Source organism: Stegodyphus dumicola, chromosome 3 (assembly GCF_044657685.1).
Source record: "Stegodyphus dumicola isolate Sdum_Otavi_A_Nest chromosome 3, ASM4465768v1".
Lineage (NCBI taxonomy): Eukaryota > Metazoa > Arthropoda > Arachnida > Araneae > Eresidae > Stegodyphus > Stegodyphus dumicola.
The window spans coordinates 245,843,402-245,868,244 of NC_140770.1; the positions used below are offsets into that span (position 1 = coordinate 245,843,402).

General features: G+C 30.6%; 1 protein-coding gene across 6 annotated transcripts in view; it reads right to left on the reverse strand.

Annotated features, from left to right (window-relative positions):
* Ppcs (phosphopantothenoylcysteine synthetase) overlaps nucleotides 1-24,843 on the reverse strand; it is a 70,654-nt gene that overhangs the window by 19,966 nt on the left and 25,845 nt on the right. For all 6 annotated transcript variants that reach the window (XR_015040432.1, XR_015040433.1, XM_085814005.1 and 3 more), the window contains 4 exons: nucleotides 19,279-19,447; nucleotides 14,567-14,655; nucleotides 7,916-8,058; nucleotides 496-710 (listed from right to left, as the gene is read on the reverse strand). Coding sequence is in view for 4 of the 6 variants with exons in the window: in XM_085814005.1 (XP_085670131.1) it covers nucleotides 496-710; nucleotides 7,916-8,058; nucleotides 14,567-14,655; nucleotides 19,279-19,410 (579 nt within the window). In the remaining 2 variants the exon portion in view is untranslated. The remainder of the gene's footprint in view (nucleotides 1-495; nucleotides 711-7,915; nucleotides 8,059-14,566; nucleotides 14,656-19,278; nucleotides 19,448-24,843) is intronic.

Consider the following 24,843-nt stretch of genomic DNA (forward strand, 5'->3'; position numbering starts at 1 on the left):
AATATGTTTGTATATTATGATCTGAATGATAAGTATTGCATAAAAATTATCCGATTATGATTTCTCTTACACATATATACTGCTGAATATTCTGAAGAATTTTACAAATAAATGATATTTTACAATTAACATAATCTGTCATATTATGTACCTTACCTCTTTAATCATTTTGAGCACTAGTGAATGAATTAGTTACTTGATCTCAATAGGTTTAAAGAATATGAGAGCAACCATAATTTTTACATGATTTTATTTAATGCTGAAATGTGACACATACAAAATACTTTTCTATCACTTTTTATTAAAACTAACATTATTAACATTCTATTGAACTTAATATTTCTGATTAACATTTTTAAAATTCACACTCATATACAAAATGCAAAAACATAATGACTTATTTAGAAAACACTTCAATAATATTAGCTGATTTGTTATTTAAATTACTTATTTCAATTAATGTAATATTGCAAAATAAAATAGTAAAATGTATACCATTTCTTGTTCAGGTATGTAGAAATCAGACACAGCAGCAGCAAGATAAAATATTGCATCGTTACCCAAGTTTTTCATGGCATGAGCAGCCACAAATAACAAATGCAGATAAGAAGAAAGAGTTGTAAACTGGATCTTCAAAAGCATGTTTTTGGCCAATGTACCTTTGTAGGCTTTTGTTAGTTGTATTAACTTGTTACAAATGCTTCCTTGAACTATAATTATTAAGATTCATTAATTGGAAATTAATTAATAATCAATACACAGATTCAAAAACCTTTACAGAGAAACGTTAGAGTAAAAAAATTATTTTACTTTAACTTGAAAGTCTGCCTTTTAAATTCATTATATTTTAAATATGAAACATACATTCAATTCAAGTCTCTTTTGATCCATTTCACCACATTTTATGCATTTAAATGCAAGCATTAAAAGTTTAAAAAAACTTTTTGTTTATTTATTTTTTAAAATTTTAGAACACTTTTTCTGTATGTTCATATATATATATTTATACAACACATTTTTTTAAAAAACAAAATATAAACATACCTAGTATTTTTGTGCATTAAGCTGCTGCAAAATTATCAGTAAAGACAATGTATTATTTGAAATTTATTTCAATTTTTGGTCTTTGTGAAAAATTAGTTCTAAATTTCCTACTTTATGTCTTTATGCATATATACACATACATATTGTTGTGTGCGTATGGGTTCATAATAGATTGAATACGTACAGGTCCAATTATAGATTAAGAAAATTTATTTTTATGAAAAGAAATATTTTAGAGCCCTGGGATTTTCCGCAGAAGTATTCATACAAGTGTTCACAGTAGCACATGGTACAATCAGAAGTTACACTTGAAACTACCAAGAATGTTAAATTAAACACAATGCAATGCAAAGTGCATCTAAAAAGAAAGCTAACCCAGTCTCATGCTGAACTAACAACTCACAACAATAGCAACAACAACTATCTGAGAGCAGATGCTTTCTCTCTCCAGCCTTATATAGTTTTCAAACGGCCTCCAAGATATTTCTAGTACTTTTTGCTTCTTGAAATTACTGGAAAGCAATATGAGGTTGAACTACGGTTGCAGCTAATGTAGTTACAATAATATATTAGCTAATAATAAGTTATAATACTTATTATGGTGATATATGGATCAGACCCAAATGTCACCAAATGATCGCCTGGTTTGGTGACTTTGGGTGATTTCTGGCCTAAAGTTACCCATTAACTCAATGTTAAATGGACTTGTCCCTGTATTCGTATTTTTCCAGCTTAGCTTCTCTCTTAAAAGTTTTAGCGTTACATTACACAGAAAAATACAAGTTTTATACATAACTGCACTAAAATGATCTATCTATGTACAAAATTTGTAACATTATATATATACATACACTGAAAACCCTCGCATGCAAACACCATGAAAAGTGACTAGTATTTTAAAACATTAAACAAACATAAAAAATTATAGTTTACTTCTCTGCACTCTCTAACTGAACAAATATCTCTAAATAGATTTAATTATAACTACCAAAATGTCTTAATTTCAACATCAATATAAATAATTTCTAAGTACTCATTAACTAATAAACATAGTTATACTCAGAAAAACTATTTTTTGTGCATTTCTGAAACATAAATTTTATCCATACCTGAACATAAGGAAATTTACTTCAGCTCATTTATGATATGTACGATATGCTCTAATGATTCATTACATACTTGAAATTTATATACTAACTTTTCTCACTTTCTGCCTGTATAACTACTAAATACTATAATAGCTTAACATTCCATCGGGCACGTTGATCTAACAGATACAGACATGTCAAAATCTCTGTTTTTGTCCCCTTAAACTTCTTCTCCCGACCTTGACCTTATCAGTATCTGTCTACCTGGCCACCTGGCCTTGGAATGTAGTAACGACCAGTTCAGTGTAAAAGTATTTCCTGTTTTTAACCTTATTTGAAAATTTGTATCTGTGAGATACACGCGCTCGATAATGTTTGTCTCCTGAAGCTTTATGGAAATAGCAAGATTTCTTGTAGATTTTTTATTTATTTTTCCCATGATGAGTGCTAAACACTTTTTAGATTTATATAATCAAAAATACCTTGAACTAGTCCATAATATTCTGTTTAATGATGGAAATGAGGAATTACATGCTGAAGGATTTTATGAAAGTGATGATGAAGTGGATATTTTAGAAACATTTGAAGTGGATTCTGAAAGTATTGAAAGTGATTATAATGACTCAGAACTTGATGCTAACAATGGTGATTTTTATGTAGAAAAAGAGAAAAGCACTAAATAGGCAAAATCGCCTCTGGAAGAAAAAATGTCAAAGTAGATCGCAGAATATTACCACAAAATTACCTGGAGTAATCGGAAATGCAAAAGGTATAAAAACTATATACAACTCTTGGAACTGTTTTTTTTTTTTTTTTTCTGAAGAACTATTGGAAATAATTGTGAAATACACTAATAAATACATTTCTAAAATTTCTGATCGATTTAGTAGAGAAAGAGATGCAAGACTAACAGATATCATTGAAATAAAAGCATTTTTAGGTTTACTTTTATTAGCTGGCATTTTGTGAAGTAATCGACAAATTTTGGAACAACTGTGGTCTACTGATGGAACAGGTATTGAGATGTTTAGAGCGGTAATGAGTGTAAAGAAATTTAAATTTCTTCTAAGATGCTGCAGATTTGATGATATAGAGACGAGGAACGAGAGAAGGAAAACAGATAAATTAGCACCTATTAGAGAAATTGAGAAATTTGTAGGAAAATGTAAGCGTAATTATTGCGTGGGACAAAATGTTATGATAGATGAGAAATTAGGTTTTAGCGGAAGATGCCCTTTTTGCCAGTACATTCCATCAAAACTAAATAAATATGGCATTAAAATTTTTGCAGTAGTTGATGCTAAAATGCTTTATACATTGAATTTAGAAACATAAGCTGGAAAACAGCCCCAAAGGTCCATTTAGTGCCAATAATTCCCCACTAGATGTTGTTCTGCGATTATCGAAACAAATTTTCCACAGCGGTAGCAATATCACAGCAGATAATTGGTTTACCTCTATTGATGTTGTAAAAGTCCTAAAAGATAAAAAACTTTCTTACGTAGGAACAATAAGAAAGAATAAAAAAGAAATACCTCCCTGTTTTGTGAAATCTAAAGGAAAAGAAGTACATTCAAGCTTATTTGTTTTTCTAGAAACTGCACTTTAGTTTCACACGTACCGAGAAAAGGCAAAAATGTTTTGCTTGTATCAAGTATGCACTTTGATGATGCTATAGATGCAGACACTGGAGATGAAAAAAAGCCAGATATAATCACATTTTATAATGATACAAAATGCGGTGTTGACGCTCTGGATAAGATGTGTGGAACTTACAATTTCGCTTGCAATACAAGGAGATGACCGATGATAATATTTTATTCGATGCTAAATATTTCAGCTATAAACGGAATAGTTGTATTTTGGGGAAATTAGAATACTGTTCAGAACAGAAGACAGTATTTGAAAATACTGGTGAAGGAATTAGTCAATGAAGAAGTTGTTAGGTGCATGACTAACCTATTTATCAAAGGATTTGCAAATGAAACTTCAAACCTACAGACCAATTGCTGAAGATGGAAAAAAAGCAAAGGTTCCCAGTAACCAAAATAAATGCAAAAGGTGCTTTACATGTCAAACAAATAAGAAAAGTAAATTGACCCAATATTCCTAAATAAAATGTGCTGAATATTTTTGTTTGGAACATGCAGTAATGATGTGCCAGAAATGTTCAAATGAAAACCAAACTTAAATTTAGAATTGAATTAAAGTATAACTGATTTATTTTGTCATTTTATATTATGTGTTTTATGTGATATTAATTATTTGTGAACAACTGCCATATTTAAAAATTTTTTTTCTACTGTATTAACATGTTTCATTGTGTGTGTTTTTAAACAGCATTTTAACCTGTGTAATAGTGATTGTAATTAATAAATAAAAATATTTAAAAATAAAAACAAAAAGAAAGGTCTGGGTGTAAAAGACTGGACCTAAAAAAAATAAAAATAGAAGATTTAATGTAATAAAGATTACCAGAAAACATGTAAAATAGAGATGTATCTGACAGATACAGTGCGCCCGATGCCGCAAGTTTCGAGACGCGCCTGACGGAGTGTTAATGTTCAATGGCACCACGGCAAAACATTTTTGCTTTTCAATTTGTTGCAGCTTGTCATCTTTATTTCGAAGCTGTAGCTCAATGTATGCAAGCTCTAAATTTCATAAATCTTAAAGTGATTAACCTTACATTCAGATGCTTGAAAAACAAAAAGTATTAAATTTAAAAACAAACTTAAAAATCGTTCAATCCTGCTGACAAATAAAACTGATAGAAAAATGCTGGTATAATAGAATGAACGATGAAAAAATTTTTAAAGATTAGGTTAACTAATTAAGGCAAAGTACACGACAGCCATCTTCCTAACAAAAGAGAAGACTTTATAATGGACTTTCTAAATGAAATTAGTTTGCATTCATGTAATACATAGGCCATAAAGATGGATATGCAGTCAGCTTAACTGCTGGAATTTGAACCCAAATCACACTATCAGTATTCAGCAATCTTATCCACTCTGTTTTGCTGAGCTCTAAAAGAAAAGGAAGTTATCAAGAAAGCATTGCCTGAATAGTGAATATATTTAGATTTCATTGCCTGAATAGAGAATATATTTGGAATTACTAAACAAATGTTTTGATATAAGAATCATGTAGTCTCTCTTTATAATATCACATTATCATCCATAAATAGAAAGCCACATGCTTTACAACGGGTTGCAAGACTTCATCACAATTACCATACCCATAAAAAGAAAGTCATATGCCTCTTAATGAGTTATAAGAAATCCTCACAATATATATGGCCACACAGATTTCCCACTGAACACAGAAGTACCTACATTGTGCATTGTTTCTCACATACCATTGCATGCACAAAGTTGTAATAGTCATATCTCTTATTGTTGGTGGAAATATTTAATGTTCCTCACTCCTTCCGATGTAAACACATTTACAAACAGATGTTAAAGTTAACCTTGCCTTGTTAATGAATAAAATACAGAATTATTTTTGTAGTTGCCAGCTCTGATGTTTTCTACACCATTTCAGACTAAACCTTCTGCTTACAATTTGCTGCTGTACAAAAAAATTCAAGTGGTGGCTGCAAGTTTTAAACTCAGCTTCATATTCTAAACTAACCAAGTTCCTGTTGTGACAGGCACTCACAGATAGAAATCGGTTTTGAAGAGCAAATGTATTTTTGTATGATATTTTTCTAGCTTCTTACTAATATAATTTCAGAATCTAAACTGTTTCTAAAGTGCAGATATTGTCCATTTTGAAACATTCAGCTACCTTTTGTAATTACCTGCCCTGCTTCTAAACAGTCTCAACAACTCTCCATCTAAAGTATTCTTACAAACAGTACTTTTGTGCCCTAAAAGCCTGTTTTGATTCAGCAAATACTGAAATCAAACTTTAAATTGCAAAAGTTTGCATACTTAATGCAAAGTCATGCAATTACTTATATTTCACAGACAGACTGATCAAACTGTACTAGATGCTTCAATGCATAAAAAATCAGCTAGGACTACATCACAAAACACCAATTCCTCTTTGTGCATGCAAAAAAAAAAATTTTTTTTTGAATATAAGTGTATTATCTGGAGAAATATAGGAATGTCTCCATCACTTATTACTTCAGCTTTCTTGACTTAAAGGAAATCATCATGAAAGGTGATACTAATCTATGTTCTTATCAGAAAGTTTCTATTATTGTCAAATGTCCATATCATAAGGTACTTTATATCAGTTCAAAGTTTTTTTATGGAAAGCTGCATATTCCAAATTTCTCCTAATAAGCAACTATGTAACCTCATCAAGCCTAACTTATTACTAGATGCCTCCAAAGTAAAGACAGCATTTGGTTAAATTCGCCAATCATTTAGAAGACCTCTTCTAACAAATTAAGTCTAGGATGTCACAGGATTCTAAGTTTCAACATATCAGTTCCCTCTTCAGAACCTTTAAGAAGAACTCATCTGACCTCTTAAAAGAATAAGCATTAATATCATACAAGATATAATTAACAGTTTGATCAATTCCAAGCAAAGATACTGTAATAGTAAAGTTTCTGTAAGAATACAGGATTTTGCTACGGAATCGGTAAAAGGAACAATGTTTTGAATCTACTCTTGATCACCGTAAAATCTCAAGCAGAATAAAAAAAAAAAATTCAAATTTAAAAAAAATTTATTGAATGATTTTTAGCATAAATACCTAATTAAAATATAGAATTTATTTATAACATGTGCATATGTATGTAATATTTTTTACTATTATAAGTCATCATTCTTCTGTAAGAGAGTGCCAAACTGAGTCAAGGTGGTTGCTCAGTTTTTAACACCACTTTGTTTCCTAGCCTGCTAAATAAATAATAAAAAAAAAAAAACTAAATGCAATATTACAAAATAATTTTAAAATGAGCATATCTTTAGAATTTCTGATACACAGTCTTGCATACTGGAGATAATTTTTTTTTCTTTTTTCTGTACAATGTTGCCATTGCTTGCTTTGAAATCCTTGAGTTTGTTAATAAAAAATTCGTTTACAGGGGCACAGTTTTACAAAATATGAAATGGATAATAAAACAAATTATAAATTTGGACTTCCAGATGCTCCTATTTGGAGCAGTATTACATTATTCAAAATTTGATGGCTCTAGGTACCATTGTTTTATCACTATGCGAGAAACATACATGCATTTATACAATGTTTAATTATTTAATTTCTTTAAATATAATACAGGGTGATAATATTTGGTGGCAACAATTTGAAGCTTATAGAGAATCAATGCAAAATGCCAAAAGAAATTAATACTCCTTCTGAGCAAATTGCCCCTTTGGACTGGAAAAAAAATAAAGGAAAGAAAGAAAAAGAAAAAAAAAGTAGAAGACCAGTTTTTCTCAAGTTAAGTGTTCAGCCATGGAATTTAACATTCATATTTTTACAATTTCATTATGCGGATACTACTTAACTTTAACATTACAAATTGAAGTAAATATAGTATTATAAATAGATTATAAGCACCTGGACACATACACCTTATTTTATTCAATTCTTTGAAATTATACATGAAAACACACACACATTACATACAAGCTAGTTTTTGACATTTCTTCTGGGGGGGGATTAACCAACAATCTTTCTAGAATTGCATAGATTGTGCTATATAAAGTGAAAAAGAAGGGAAAAAAAAAAAAAAAAAAAAACATTTAAGTCAGAATGAAATATTTTTTTTAGCAGTTTGTAATAAATGTTTTCAATTATGAAAAGTCTAATAATACCTTCAAGTTTCCATGAATTATCAGAAGATTCATTAGGCCGAAGAGAGTCCAGAAGGTCAGATACAGACACATGACGTACAAAGGGTTCCAAAGATTTTGTGCGATGCATAAAAATAACAGCACAGCCAGACTTTAAGAAATATCTGTTTCATTATAAGGATTAAACAGTTATAAATTTAAAATAACAAATTAATAGTTTTCCTTAATTTGATACAAGGCCTTAAATATATGATATATGTTCATACGATAAGGCACAAAAATAATAGAAGAATTTATTGTTAAAACTTTAGTATTTAAAAGAGTTGCTTTCTGAATTACTGAAAAGTTTTCTGAAACTACAGAAGTTTCTTAAAATCACCGTTTTTATTAAATAAAAATTATAGTAGATTGAAAACTTCGTATTTTCTGCAACAAAATAAAATCAACATTGAATTGTGAGTTTAGGCAAAGTAATTAAAAGTTAGCTGTCCAATTGGAAAGTTTTTTACAGAACACTTGTTATTACTTATTTTACAAAGCATGAGAAAACAGAAAAATCCTACAAGTGCATTCAGCATTTGGCACAAGAACAAGAGACAAAGAACAACTGTGTCCTGTAGTTTTAGTCATTCAACTACATGTGGATCTATTATAAACTAAGTTAATACCAAAAACTTCGAGATAAAAATATACATATGTGATGATGTAGTTCATGTGAAAGACAAAAAATCCTCATCATCACGGCCAAGGAGACTGTAGCTTAGATGATCAAGTGGTGTGAATATCACAACTGGCTAATGGTTAAAATATTATTTTTATTTTGCACAGGAACTATTACTCAGAAATACAGTTTGGCTTAAAACTGCTACAACACTAGGGCTGCTAAATGTGCCCCACAATTTCTATATACAAAGTTTACATGTTAATCAACAGAGAAGGAAGGTGAAGCGAGAGACATGGTTTACTTAAGCACCAACATGCGAGAAAAAAGCAATGCATACTAATTTCAATCATATTTACAGCCAGAAAGTTTTTTTTTTTTTTTTTTTTTTTTTTTTTTTGGGTTAATCCTGAGCAGCAATTAGGTTTAGCTTGTTGCAGTGCAGAGAAATTGCAGCGAAAGAATGACATAACATGCTGCAGAGTGACATAGCAGTAATTAAAATTCATGAATTTGAAGGTCTATTGCCAATTGGTTCCAATTGATTTTAATACTTTTGTTCCATATTTCATATTTTACATGAAATGATTAAGAAAATTTTCCATACATTAACTAAGATGGTGAAATTTTGTTACAGACTATGGTTGTTATTGCACATTTCAGTAACTTGAGGTAACAGTTTAATCTATTTGGAATATTTTGACTATTATCTTTATAAGAATTTAATTTACATTTTAGTCTAGTTATAATGGATTGATTAACTCTTTCTACTTCACTATTAGTTTGTGGTACATTAGCAGTAGTTAATAACTGTTTAAAGTTATTGTTTCTTAAAAAAAAAAAAAAAAATGCTTCAATTTTGAAGAAGCAGTATTTCCATCATTTAAAAATTTTGAAACCTGAACTTGAAATATTTTTCTTAAACAATTAATATAAGTACTAATTCAGAAGTCACCACTGGAACGCATTAAGATGTCTAGAAACCAGACTTCGCAAATTTCATTTTTCTTGCATCGAAATTGACGAGCTAATTTCTCTCACTCAACACTGTTTGAAACAAACACATTTTGTTTTCCAAAATAAATATTACAAGCAAACTGAGGAATTAGCCATGGGGAGCCCCCTCAGTCCCATCCTGGCTGATATCTACATGCATTATTTTGAATCAAAATTGTTTGAAACTTTAAACTTCCCGGCATAGTTGCGCTAAGTAGACGATACTTTTACCCTGTTTGAAGGTAATAAAGATAATTTAAATAAAGTTCTTTCAACAATGAATTCTATTGATCCTGCTATTCAGTTCCCTTTTGAAGTTGAGACTTGCAATTCTCTTCTGTTTCTCGACATTCTAGTCAAACGTAACACATCCAACTTCAGTACTACGGTTTACCATAAACCTTCATCGGTTTGCCTTCCACCACACTTTAAATCATGTCATCCAACTAAACAAAAGTTAGCTTCATTTTATTCTTATGCCTTCTATGCTCTTCAAATTTTCTCTTCCAAACTAGCCCTTGATAAAGAACTAAATTATTTAAAAGCAATAGCTATTGACAGGGGCCGAGAAAAATTTCTTCTGTTTACTTTTCTTATTACTGTGACATACTTCATAATGTTTCCAATAATTTCAAATATTTTGTATTATTTCAGCACAATAATACTGAGGTAACAACAAATTTAATATTAAGAAGACACCAATATGTTCAAATTCAACATGAGCTTTTTCAAGTAATTTAGTACAAAGAGATACTGGAATTACAGTTTTGAACAAACCTTGTTTCTTTAGAGTTAACAAATCACTTTCTTATACTTAGGGTTAGAAACATTATCTAAATTTTGATGATCTTCAATTTCCTCCAATAATAGATTTGTTTGTATGAATAAATATTGAGAAATGGGATTTCTAATTAATATATCAGTTTCAACATTAGTAGAACCTTTTTGATATTTTATATCAAAATCATACATAGACAATTTCAATGATCATCTACTTGTAGAATGTTTAAACCAAACTAGGGCAGCATGATCAGTATATAAGTAAAATAATTTACATATAAACAATAATAAAATTTATCAATCGCATATCCAATAGCTAAACACTTTAAATCAGTAATTACATAATTTCTTTCATAAGATCTTAATTTTTTAGAATGGTAAGCTATGGAATGTAAATTACCATTGGGATGTTCTTGTTTTAGAATTGCACCAACAGCTTCTTTAGATGTATCCACAAATACAGGACAGGAATATTTTAGATTAAATTAAGTTAAAATAGGTCTGGAAATTAGATCATATTTTCAATTCTGAAAGGCTCTTTAATAATTTCAATATTTGCATTACTGAGTTGATATTTTTCTACTTGAACTTCATGCCCTAGAAAATGTACTTTTTTTTTTTTTTTTTTTTTTTTTCAAAATGGAACTTTGACTGTTTTAATTTCATATTTTCCTTTTCACATATGTCAAACATTATTTTAAGATGTTCTAAATGTTCTTCAAAATTCTGGGAAATTACTATTATGTTAATTTAAGGCAAACTATTAATATATTCATTTAGAATCTGTCTAAGAACTGTTTGAACAACAGCTGGGGAATTTTTCCAACCAAAAGGTCATCTATTAAATTCATAGATCAAAATCAGTAGTAAATGCAAATCTCTCAGTATCTTTTTCACTTAACTTGATATACCAATAATCAGATACTAGGTCTAATGTAGAAACTTTTGCATTTTTTAATTGATCTAATACTGCATCTATTCTAGGTATGGGTTCAGAATCTCTTTGAGTAATTTGGTTAAGTTTTCTGAAAGCAGTACATAATCTAGTTTCTGCATTTTCTTCTCTTTTAAGGCTAAAATTACAAGGGCAGCAGAAGGGCTAGATGATGGTTTTACAATACCTGCATGCAATAACTCAACTAATTGTTTTTTTAATTTCTGTATAATCTTTAGGGGATGCTCTATATGAAAAATAAGCAATTGGAAGGTTCTGAAATCAATATTATTCTTGGAGTTTCAACATTAATACATCCTACATCATATTTACCTTTTGCAAATATATGACTATAGTTATTTAATAATTCTTACAAATGGTTATTTACACAGGGATTTGCACACTTGTTACTTGCAACATGAAAAAGTTGCAAGTAATGAGTAGAATATTGAAAAAATAAAAAAAGATTAAAGTTACCATACTCTTTTTTACTTTGAGTATTCTCACAAAAATATAAGAAATGATTTTTAAGATTAGACATACATCCTTACTCATGTTTTTCTTAAATTGATACATATCATAATCAGTGAAGTTCAACTGCAGTTTAAATAAATGAACACAATATGAAGATAATAATAAATAATTCAAATGAGAGTTAACAATACAAAATATCACATTTCTACTTATTCTTCCAGCTTTATATGACAATTTAATTAATTTAGTGACAGAAAAACCTCCAGATAAGAACAATAACTTTCTTGAAGGTTCATTTTCGATGGTTTCAAGATTATCAATAAATCTTAAAATGTTTTCAGAAATTACATTAACTTGGCAATCTGCATTAAAAATAGCAAGAAAGTTATTGTTCCCTATCTTAACATTTGACTTAAAATACTGTCATTTTTGGGGTGAAGTCTGATTTCTTCATAGCAATTATCGAAAAATGTTATATATATTATTAGAAAAAAAAAAAAAAAAAAAAAATTCAAAGAAATTATACATTAGAAAAATTTTTAAATACTTATATTGAAATCAAAACACGGGCAAATGATTTGAAAGTGCCAAAGCACTGCTTGATGAAAAGACAAAAAAAAAAAAAAAAAAAAAATTAATATTTGTAGACCAAGGCATATAATTATACTTTTGAGGAAATCTTTCACTTTTTTAATTAAATGATCTTTAACTCGCAGAATAAAGCACACACACTTGATAATTTTTTACTTGTAGACCGAGGAACACAAATTTAGATACCCATTCAGAGCAGAGAAAATTTCTCATACAGCACTGGAGAGACATAAATAATCTTGACCTACTTTACACTCATTTGATCACCGACAGTTAATGTGCATGAAATCAACACATCTTGGACAATAAATTTCGGGATTTCTTTCAATCATTTACCAGTGAACTTGTGGATATTTTTCTATTAGGTCAGCATATAGGTTTTAAATATCCTGCTAGCTCTCTGTGATGATGTAGTATTTGCAGAAGATGAAAAACAGTTCCTCCTTAGTCATGGAAAACTGTTTCTTAAATGACTGGTGCAAAAATCTCAACTGGCTTGATGGTTAAAACATCACTTTTATTTTGCCTGATGTTTTGGTTAAAACATCACTATTATTCAGAAATTATTTTTTTCTGTGCAAAATAACAGAAATTAAGCAACACTAGTGCTTAATGTGCCCCAATTTCTATAGAAATTTACATGTTAAACAATACAGAGGGAAGGCAAAGCAGGAGGCATGGTTTATTCAAGCAGCAGAAGGAAAGAAAAAAAGCAATGAAATACTAATTTCAATCCTATTTATAGCCAGAAATTTTTTTCAATAATCTTGAGCTGCAACTGGGCTAAAGATGTCACAATGCAGTGAAATCACAAGGAAAGAGTTACATAACATGCTGCAAAGTGCTGGAGTAAAGCATAGCCTTTGAAATGGGGATGCATTTAATTAAAACGGAATTATTCTGTTAGAGTGGCAATAATTAAAAAAATGAAGAAAATAATGAGAAGAAAATGGTGTTACAACAACACGTCAAATATCGTGGCTCAAGAATTTAAGATCTGAAATATCAAGGGTTGAGATTTCTGGCTTTCGCTTGAAATATCTTCTTCTTCTTCTTTTTTTTTTTTTTTTCTATATTTCACTACAATTTTTTAGAACAATGGACTACACAATTTGGCAACTACCTAATTATGATAAGGCTGCCATAAAATTCCTTCAGAACAAAGGAATAATTCATAGCAATTGACTTTGTTCTTAAAATCATTCGATGAAGTTAACTTTTGACTCAAACAAAGCTCCTATTTGACGTTGTTACGTACGTTCCCGTTGTGTGGAAAAAAAAAAAAAAAAAAAAAAAAAAAACAAGGATTGGGAATCCAAGTATGGAACATAACATTTTCTTTCCTCAATGTCGTTCATTTTATCTACCTGTGGTGTCATGAATTGACACCAACTAAATTTTGCAAACTTCAGTTACAAATCAGCCATAACAACAGTAAAATTGACATAACGACTTGAGGGAAATATGTGCAAATAGTATGATGTTTTGCAAAAGAAATAAAATCAGTGGAGACAAAATTGTAGAAACAGACTAAAGTCTTTTCTCAGAAAGAAAAAAACAACGTTGGATGTGTTGTTCTGGAACAATGGGTATTTGGGGGTTTATGCCGGGAAAGCAAAGAATATTTTCTGCTCCCCCGTTCCTGATCGTTGTGGAATAACATTAATGACTGCCATTCAGGAAAACTTCATGGATATCAGAATTATATTTTCAGATGGCTGAAAAGGATATAAGAAATGTTGGGTATGAACATTTCACTGCGAATTACAGTTATAATTTTGTAGACCATAAAAACCGGATGCCATACCCAAACTTTTTTAACTATTAAGCGAAATTGTGGTGTAGTGCTAAATGGAGTAATATATGTTAGCAAAGCACTTCTCATCAAGTCATATTTGATAGAATTTATGTGGTGCCAGTTATATTCAAAAACTGAATTTTTTTCCTATAATACTGAATGATATTTGTCATTTTATGCCAACCGTTCAGACTGAATTTTGTTTTGCTTAATTATTTTTTTTTAATTTATGCACAGAATATTCTTTATACCAACTGTTTAGATACAATTTCGTTTTGTTATTTTTTATTCATGTGTAGAATATTCTAGATTAAAATTTTTTTTTTAAATTCACTTTTTACAGAACTAATTTAGATTTTGATTTCCCAAAGATGTAGATAAAGCTTTGATTTAGATTTGTAGCTCCTAGATTCTAAGTAACCCATCACAAAAGGATACTCAGCAGAAGCAGCACCCCTGGTTCCAGCACTAAAATTATCCACAAATCGAACAGTATTATGCTCAAGTGGTACAATAGTTCCTCCAGACTAAAAAAGTAAAAAAAAAAGAAAAAAGAAAAAAAAACAACTATGAAATGAAATTTGTATAACATTTGAATGCCTGTTAAGATATTAAAATTGGAAAATGTCAAATGTTACATAAATATGCAGCAGATGAAAAATTTCATATAAAAGTAACACACTGAAGTAAATGAAACATTCAAATGCAAGTAATTCTTAATTAAAAAATTTATTTCAGCTATAACTTTAAAATTATTTAAATGAAATATTAAAATGTAATGCATGAAGGACTCACAACAGAAATAGAATAAATCAATTTCTTATGAAAATAGATTTAAATATATATATAGTGAGGTATATGATAACTAGCATTCAGTCCTTTTAAGTCATTTTTTTTATTACTAAATTTTAAAAGCCTGCTTTTAGGTCATGCCAAATGATGACTACATTTGGCACGGAAAATATTCCCTTTTTTCATAGCAAAAAGTTTTATTCATAACAAAAACTGGTTGTATACAAAATTCATTATTTAATGTTACTGCAAATATATCTAGATAAGCTTTAAAGCATGGATGAATTCAGCACTTGTCTGGAGATGAGGTATTTTAAGAGGCTTTCAAAATACCATTTATAATGGAAGTAACAATATATAAATTAATCTCAAAAGGAAAAGTTATTTTTGGCACTTTCTTTTTAATTGACAATTTTTACTTCTAGTGAAAACATTTATGCATATAGCACTCAGTTTCTTTGTTACAATCATTGTGATGATGGGACTTTTAGCATAACTTTGTTTCATTCTATTCATAATTGATCCTCGTTCTTGCATATGGTATTACTATACAGCAATGCTCCTTGTAAGGCACAAAGAGCTAAGAGCTTTGGCCACTTAAGGGCAGCTTAACTTAAAACATTGCTTCTTTTCTTTTTAGCAAAGCCTCTGAAATTGATGTAGCTGTCTTCATGCAAAAAATTTATTGATTTTATGGTTAAACTGTGCACGCTGACTGCTATCCCGGAATCAAGGAGCTGAATACTTTTATAAGGTTTATATGTAGGCATGCTGTACCCGCCCCATTCCCCATGAGTATAATATTGATCACTCCACATCATGCAGGATGAGCAAATGTTCTTGGTGATGAGATGACTAATGACCAATGATTTGAGCAATTCCCAATGAATGCTTGATTACCAAGGGAAAAAAATATATATATATATTTCTACAAAACAAGCATGCTCTGGCTTATTAGAGTTTTGGAAGTTTTCTCTTTTAAATTCAGAAACTTTTGCCTTTACTTCAATTCCTTTAGTTGATGCAAAATACCTCACCAAAACAGGTACTAACTTAAAGTTTGAATGATTCAACAAATCCATCATCAAAAACACATTCTTTGTTTGATGGAATCATTGAAAATTTTGCATAGGACAAAAGAAGCAAACATATTAACAACAATACTTTCATGTTTTATTCTTATTTGCGTAAGATTTTTAAAAAAATTTCAGTATTTTTTTATTAACAGAGTACCGCCTAGCACTGATGGTACATAAGGCTTCAAGAAAAAATAACTATTATATATAATAAATATAATATGGTATTTATGTATTAATTCAAGCACATTGGTGCATTTTAGTGACTTTTTACAGATGAAAAGTAAAAATTCCTATCAGATACAACTTGGCTATTTTCACATTTTAAAAAAAGATTCACAAACATGAACATACTAGCCTCTTTTAACCCTATGATATAACCGCTCTCAAAGTCTGACAACTGTTTGTAATGCCATCAAGTACATCTCAAAGGAACAACTCGTTACAATGCCATGTATCCAAACTGTCAGTGCAGCTATATGTGCTCGTCATTTGCTGCATCTGCTCTTTTACAATCTAGCAGCTGCGTCCTTCAGACGTGTGTTGTACTGCTCAACAATGCTAACTGGTGTTTAAGTTTAATAATTTACACAGCTTGCCAAATCACATCTACATGTTTCATAGTTGCAACTCAAAGTTTTCTGGGTTTATATATATTTTTTGCAACAGAGTGTATGATATATTGAAAAATAAAATGCTTACTTTTTTTGCAAAATCCTCCAGTAATTTTTTTTTTTTTTTCTGTTGATTTCTTCTCTGTATACACAGTGATCAGTTAGTCACTTAAAAAAACACTAGACCATTACACAAATTCAGTAATGTACACAACTCAGCATTATGCACTGGCTGTTTAGCAAACCATCTCATCATTGTCCTTTTAAGTAATTTTAAGGGAAAATATTGTATCCCTGCAGAAATTTTATTGCAGTTTCTTTTTTCCATCGCAAATTCCACAAGCATGTATTTTAAAGTTTAAAATAAATATCATGGTTTGTCAATTAAAATTGCTGGAACTTAACAAAAAGAACATTTATGAAAATAGTGAAGTTGCTTGACTCAGTGATTGTTATCAGCATGGTTGCCTGGCACATTCTAATAATTTCTATTAGGCTGTGATAATATGGAAATACCCATAATATACAAAATGTGTACAATGCCATGGTTGTGTACGGAGCTTCATTTGCGGAGTTTTTTGATGTTTTGCTTGAACAAAAAATTACAGAATTGCTAAAATTAGGCATTATGCAAATTATATATATTTATATATTATTTGAAATTTATTAATTATGAATTTCAATTTCTGGTCTTTGTGAAATATTAGTTCTAAATTTCTTACTTTGTGTCTTTGATGATAATTTTTCTGCAGCTTAATGTGCGAAAGTAACTAAGCATGTTAGTGTTTTTTTTCCCCCCCCCCCAAAAGAATTATTTTGTCATTGTATATATATATTATTGCTGCATAGCTACTCATGATATAATATAAATAAACTATGACATTTGGTGCTTTGGCACAAGTTAACAGAAAAGTACCCAAATTTCTTATGATGCTGGATATGAAATCTATTGAACTGTGTAAATGATGGAGTATGAAAGGCTATCAATGATCCTTGTGCAGTAAGAATTTTCTGTTTATGTAGCATAACCCTGTGATGCTATCATAAAAGCTTAGTTTCTGATTTTCATTTTCTGTGACAGTCGCTTCTTTGTGCTTCTTTCTGCAGTATGCTGTGTGATATTCAAATACAGTCAAAAGTCTTTAATCTGGACTCGTCAGGACTTCGGCGATTCCGAATTATCGTTTTTCCAGATTATAGATCATCAGTTTAAATTTGGTAATATAGCAAGCAGAAATTATAAAATTAAAAATATGAAACCGCAATTTATAAAATAAAGAGCAATAATGATCTAAAGGGTATAAAAATTTACAAAAAAAAGCTTAATATTTATTTGTTTACTTTATTAAACATTTCTTTCAACATACGCATGCGTATGTTGAAAGGCTTCAAGCTTTTCTTATTTTTTCTTGAAGCCTTTTTGATATATACATTACGCATAGTCAAAATTAGAAAATTGTAACCAGAAAACTATTTGATGTGTATTTGTGATATTTATAGTGACGAGGAATTTGATTTAAATCATATCAAAGACGGAGTACATCGAGATGAAATACTACATTTAATAAGGAATTATAAGCCGAATAAAATAAAAACATCTGCCCTGAAGATAAGGATAGTGCTGACAGATCAACTTCCAGTTCATTGCATGCCACGACATCCTCCCCCTCTCGCAGAGCAGCGTGAAATTGATAAACAGATTTCGGAATGGTTAAAGAAACAGAGGATATGCCTTTATCCATTTTTTGCAGCAATTCTACTTTGTGTTTGATGGACATCGAAACATGCTTTCGCTTTGTAGATTTTTTGGGAGCTCCAGAATAGGAAATTCTTTTTGACATAATCAAAAGTTCAAGCTTACTTTTATAAAATTGCTCTAACAGTCTGCAAAAAATAATAAGCCGGATCCAATTAGAAGATTAAGGAACCACGTAATCTGCAACATTAACTGAAATAGATAATTAGATAATTTTAGCTTAGCTTATACCGTTACAGTTTTAGTCCGTTATACATTAAATGCACATGCGTAAACGCATGCGCAGAAAGTTTGTAGCTTTGCGGTCCGGATTATAGATCATTCCGGATTATGGACGTCCGATTAAAGACTTTTGACTGTAATCATTATGCTACAGAAAAAATAAAGCTCTACAAACTGAAGGTAACACCTTACCAACATTTTCAGTGAGAAAATTATATCGTTTCTTTAGTGTATCCATGAAATGATTGTTCATTAAATCAACAACACATTGTTATACATTGTATCCTGTCTATGGTTTACCCAAGAACCACTTAATCACTTCTTTCGACATGAATGTTTTAAACTAACAACGGGGTGGGAGAAGTTATATTATATACGAAATATTTTCTACCATAAAAGAAAATATGAAATTTTGCTCCAATAATCATACTGATTTATAGGGTTCCACAACATTTTCATGAAAATAAGCCACTTAGTTTTCCCATGGAAGAGAATGCAATCTAATAGCACATAAAAGAAAAAATAATAATTATCTTGCAATATACTAAACAAAAAGCTCACAACAGATACAAAGTACATCTTGATCAACTACTAATTTCAATATCAATCAGTCATGCAATAAAATTTACATCAATAGTATATCAGCAGAATAACAAAATAAACATCAATGAAGAATACTTAAATACCAACCGTAACTAATACCACATAGTTCCCTTTAGAAGCATGATAATTACAAAAGTTTTTCATCTGTTCTTGGATATTATGTAGTTCAGATGGAGGAGGATTCTCATTATAAAATTTTTCCCATGCTTCTTTACTCATTTCTGTGATCTTCAGAGTGAAATGGCTTAAGTTACAACTAAATTAAAAGACATAAATTGAGGAGAGATTTAGTTTAAATTAATTTATGAAGTGAGCTGTAAACAGATAAGTTCAGAGAAAACATTAGAAAATTAAGAAAAACGTTTACTTTGGTGATTTACACTTTTTTTCAAAAATTAAGAAAACATAAAAAAATATAATTGGAAAAATAATTTATAATAGGATAATTATTACAGAAATTTGAACACTTATGCATTGCATCAGAAAGAAGCAGCATTATAAGAAAAACTAATGAATTCAAGTTATTGTAAAAAGTAGAAAAGTTAATTCTTCAAATATTCTCTAATCAAAACGTGGCAGTCTAACCATAACAGGGCTTCTAATCTCTTATTATCTTTCTAACTGTTCATTTAAATGCATTATTTTATATACTTAAAACTCTAAAGAAATTATATATTTGAAATTCTAACCGTTCACCACAGTGAGACCAAGAGGCCTTCAGTATCTTCAAAACAGCGTCAGTTTTCACCTGAGCCTCTCATGATTGCTTACCAGGAATTTGAGTATCTCTTGGCACAGGATATCATCAATCCATCAAAACAAATGGCATCAGTGCTGCAGTTATCGTTGGTTGAATGCCATCAGTGTTCATTATCTCCTCTCCTACATCCAAGATTGTATTTAAGTACTTTATGGGAAAAGTATATTTACAACATTAGACTTAGCTTATGCATATCACCAAATCCCTGTTAATCCAATCAAGACTATTAAAAAAATGATTATAGGTGGTTCCTTGGAACAGTACTTTAATGCAAGCACTTGAAGCGTGTAAATGTGACCTTCTAAATTCAGCAACTTTAGTTTACCATGCTCCTCATCAACAGCTATCCCTGGCAGCTCATGCTTCTAACATTGCTTTCAGCACTGTATTACATGCTCCTCATCAACAGCTATCCCTGGCAGCTCATGCTTCTAACATTGCTATCAGCACTGTATTAAATATATTAAAGCGTGGCAAAAATTTATGCTATGGTACCCCTTGGTGAATGGTTTCTTTTCAACGCAACGATCGGGGGGCAATTTCAAGATGGCCACTACACAAAACCAAAATAATAAGTCAAAGATTTACACAAACTAGGTGTCCATGTACACATCAACCTATTTTCAATTAAAAAAACACCAGAGAATTGCACAAAATAGGCACTGCGCATTGCCTTAACTTTATCCATGTACACATCGATCTATTTTCACATAAAAACTTGACGTGCGGTGGTTGCACCTTGAAACCACTAATTTTCGAATTTTTTTCTTCTTTCCAAACTTTTTGAGTGAAAACCAATTGATTACTGATCTTTTACCTCTAAATAACACAAAATGACTGCAGAATAATACATGTTTTAGGTCTTAGTGTTGGATTTCAAAACAATAGAGTTTATATTTTGTGCTTACTTTCCTTTAATTTTTTACTTAAATTATACTTATAATTTTACAATACTTATTACTTTTACTTTTTGGCCACTAATAATTGTTGTTAGTTTGGTTTCATGAGAGTGGCAGCAGGGCAATTCATAGAAATACGAAAATATGTTTCTGTAGTTAGTTAGGCTTATTGAAGATTAATTGTATGTTATATACCTGAGTGATGTTTTATTAAATAAATGAATACTTTAGAATATAGAATTTAGAATATCTTAAATGGCCCATGGATTAAAGAGCTCCAGGTCACGAATATACCATTTTATGACACTGAAGATTCATCAGGTCCTATTGATCTTTTAATTGGTGCAGATGTGGCTTGTCGACTTTTCACCGACAGAAAAAGAGTACTTTCTAGTGGTATTGTAGCCATAGAAACTTACCTGGGTTGGACATTGATCGGTAAAACATCAGTGAATGTTGAAAGGGAAGATACGGTGATTGTAACAATGTGAAAGATGCCAATATTTCTGACCTTTTTTCCTTAGACATCTTAGGAATATCTGATCCAGTTTAAGTAAAATCGTAAAAGGAAAAGGAATTTCTTATGAAGAAATATTTTCAAGAGATTCTACGAATCAAGGATGATGGGCGGTACGAAGTTGCCTTACCGTGGAAAGATGATCATTTGCCTCTCCCAACCAACAAAGATATAATGATAAGAAGATTTGAAGTCTCAACAAAAAAGCTGAATTCAGAAAAATTATTTGATACCTATGATGATGTCTTTAAGCAGGGGATTGAATTGAGAATAATAGATTATGTCACAGATGTGCATGTTTCACACCAGCACTTTCTTCCTCACCGACCTGTAGTCAAGGAACATCGTACTACCAAAGTATGTCCAGTGTTCGATGCATCTGCTAGGCAAATTGGATCTCCATCTTTAAACCAGTGTCTAGAATCCACTTCCGCCGAGGGTACCATTAAAATGTTTGCTTACGCATCAAACTATTACGCTACCAGCGTATCACAGACTCTAAAGAGACTGCTAGATTTGCCAGTTTGCCTTTCAACAAATGCTTGAAATATTTTGAATTTTTCAAAAACTTCAGATTTATTTTTCAAAAAATAAACAAAAGTCATTCGCGACAAATCATCAATAAAACTAATAAAGTAGCGAGAACCACCAATTGATGTAACATTCATAGGCCTACACAGGTCACTGTGTACTATGCCTAATAACTCTTTTGCACGCTTAGCTTTTCCCTTGGGAAATGGTTGTCTATGCATTTTGCCTTTAATGCATGACACACAATTTAACAATTTTCCGTTAAATGTAAAACCTTTGACCATATCTTTTAATCTGGTCATTCCTCCTTTACTTAAATGGCCCACTCTTTTATGTAATAATTCATTTGAAATATTTTTAGCAGTAATTAAAGCCCACTCATTACATAAATCAAGAGAATACAAATTATCTCCCATACCTGTTCCAGTAGCAACTAAATGTTTACCATCATACACAAAACATCTTTCACTTGTAAAAGTACTAACCATTCCAAATACTTTATTTAAATACTTAATGGACAGCAAATTTGCTGTTAACTTTGGAACGTGTAAAACATTACTAAAAGTTACAGACTCCCTTTTTTTATTTCTAGATAAGAGGAAAGTTATTTTACCCTTACCCTCTACTTCTATTGCTGAACTTCCTGTTTTTATTTGATGAATACTAGCATCCTGATAATCATCTAATAATTCTTTATGTGGAGTCATGTGGTAAGAAGCACAAGAATCCATGTACCAAATATTGGGATGTGGATTAGAATTAGCTACACTAATTTCCACTACATAAGCTTCTTCCCCTTTTTTATGTTTTAATCCAACATTAGACTTTTTGTTAAACTTGCTTTCATTATATCTATCCTTTTTGAGAGGTGACTTCTGACAATCGGAGCTTTTGTGGCCAAACAAATTGCATTTAAAACATTTTCTTTTAAAGTACCTTTTGCTTCTGATATTTTTATTAACAAATGCATATTCCTTACTTTCATTGACTAGGGGTTTTGAATCTTCGGCTAACAAGCGATTTTTAACATTGTCAACCGTTATTGCCTCACCACAATTTTTCAAAGCCATTATAAGAGGTTCAAACCTATCAGGTAAATTAGCTAAAATTATTCCTGCAATTAATTCTTCATCAGGTTTAACACCAGTAGATTTTAACTGCTGATAAGATGAAATGGCCCTGTGTAAATAGTCAGACATATCCTTACAATCAGTATAACGGGTATTCACTAATGTTTTAATTATTGAAACCTTTCTTGTGATTCCCTTATCCTCATATATTTCAGCTAATACTTTCCAAGCTTCCTTTCCACTTGTTAAATCCCTTATATCATTGAAAATAATTTCACTTACCCCTTCAACTATATATGACAAAGCTTTGGTATCCTTTACTGGATCTTCTTTTGTACCCTCTACATAAGCCCATAAATCTAATTTAATAAGATGCATTTTCATGGAAAATTTCCAATCCATGTAATTTTCCCTTCCACTCAATTGTTTATGACTAAATGAACCTTCTCTCCCTGGCATTTTTCCTTTTTTAACTTTTAATCAACAAGAGACAAAAAAATTATAATTTGAGATAAATTCAAATAAATTTTCTATTGAATTAATTTTATTCTCAAAGAAACATTTGCCCAAATAATTAACAGTCAAAAATATTTGTACTAGTTAAGCTTTTGCAACCATGTGCTTTGGCTAACCCTAACATAACCATGTGGTCAATTTTGGTTAAAGTAATTCTAAAAATTTACAAATAGAATTGAATAAACAAACTAACTTAACTATTTACTAGATTATTTATCCTCATTTCTTTATCTGGCCTGGGCCCATAACCTATTAGAAACTCAATATAGCAGAGAGTGGTTACTTGCATGCATGAGAATAAATAATACACAATATACCTGTTGGGAGTTTGGAACACAAGTGAAGTTTTATTGGAGTGCACAGTTATAGAATATAAAAACAGTGGCGCCATCTATGGGCCAAGAACATATTTAAAGCTAACCTTTTTTACATAAACTCTTTAGCTTAATTTTGTAGACATTATGCACATTTTCAGGTGTTCGTTTTCCTCCAAAAAGGGTGTGTCTCAAAATCTGTTGTGTAGAAGGTATCAGGCCTAGAGTAGAAATTAAATCCTTACTTAAATATGATTTTTACGATCCTGTGTCATATAAAGCTCGAACACAAAGTGTGCAATTATTTCCAATTATTTTTACTTTCAAGGTTTGCAAAAGCACTTGTGGTGTGTTGCTAATACTCGAAAGATTTACAGAACTTCTTTCCTTGCCAGTTTCTTTTTTATTGCTGTTTAACATAGGCTTCTTAGCATTTGTTTTACTTTTAAGCGATTCTAAACACATAATTACGCTGTGATTTTTATGGCAAATTGTACATTTAATAGAACTCCTGCATTTATTTGCACAATGACCAGCCTTTAAACAGTGAAAGCAGTGCCCTTTATCTTTTAAGGGTTTTTACCTTTCTGAAAATGTCTGTGATATCTGGCGACTGTTTGGCGATCAACAGAGCATGCTTGGCGCAGGTAGCTCTTCTTCGAGAAGGGTTAATGTATTTATTAGGAGTTGCATGTTAGCCTCGGAAGAGGAAGGTAGTAGATTGTACTATGCGGTAGGAGCGACGTACTGCTCTCAGTAACTATTATATTATCATTTGAATTATATATTTAGTAAATGTTTGTTTCGTCTTGCTAAATGGTGCCTTGTTAAACCACGAAGTCATCACAACACGCTCTCTTTCGAGAACCAGAGAGGTTAGAAGCTTAGAGCGTTGAAAACGGAAGAGGCGTAAAGTTAAGCCTAACTAACGAAAGAAGTGTTCATTTGCAAAAGAGAGTAAAAACGTGAGAATTATTTAATCGAGAGTTTGAAAGGCTTGATTCTAAAGGAAAATAGAAGAAAATGTTCAGAAACGCAAAGAAAG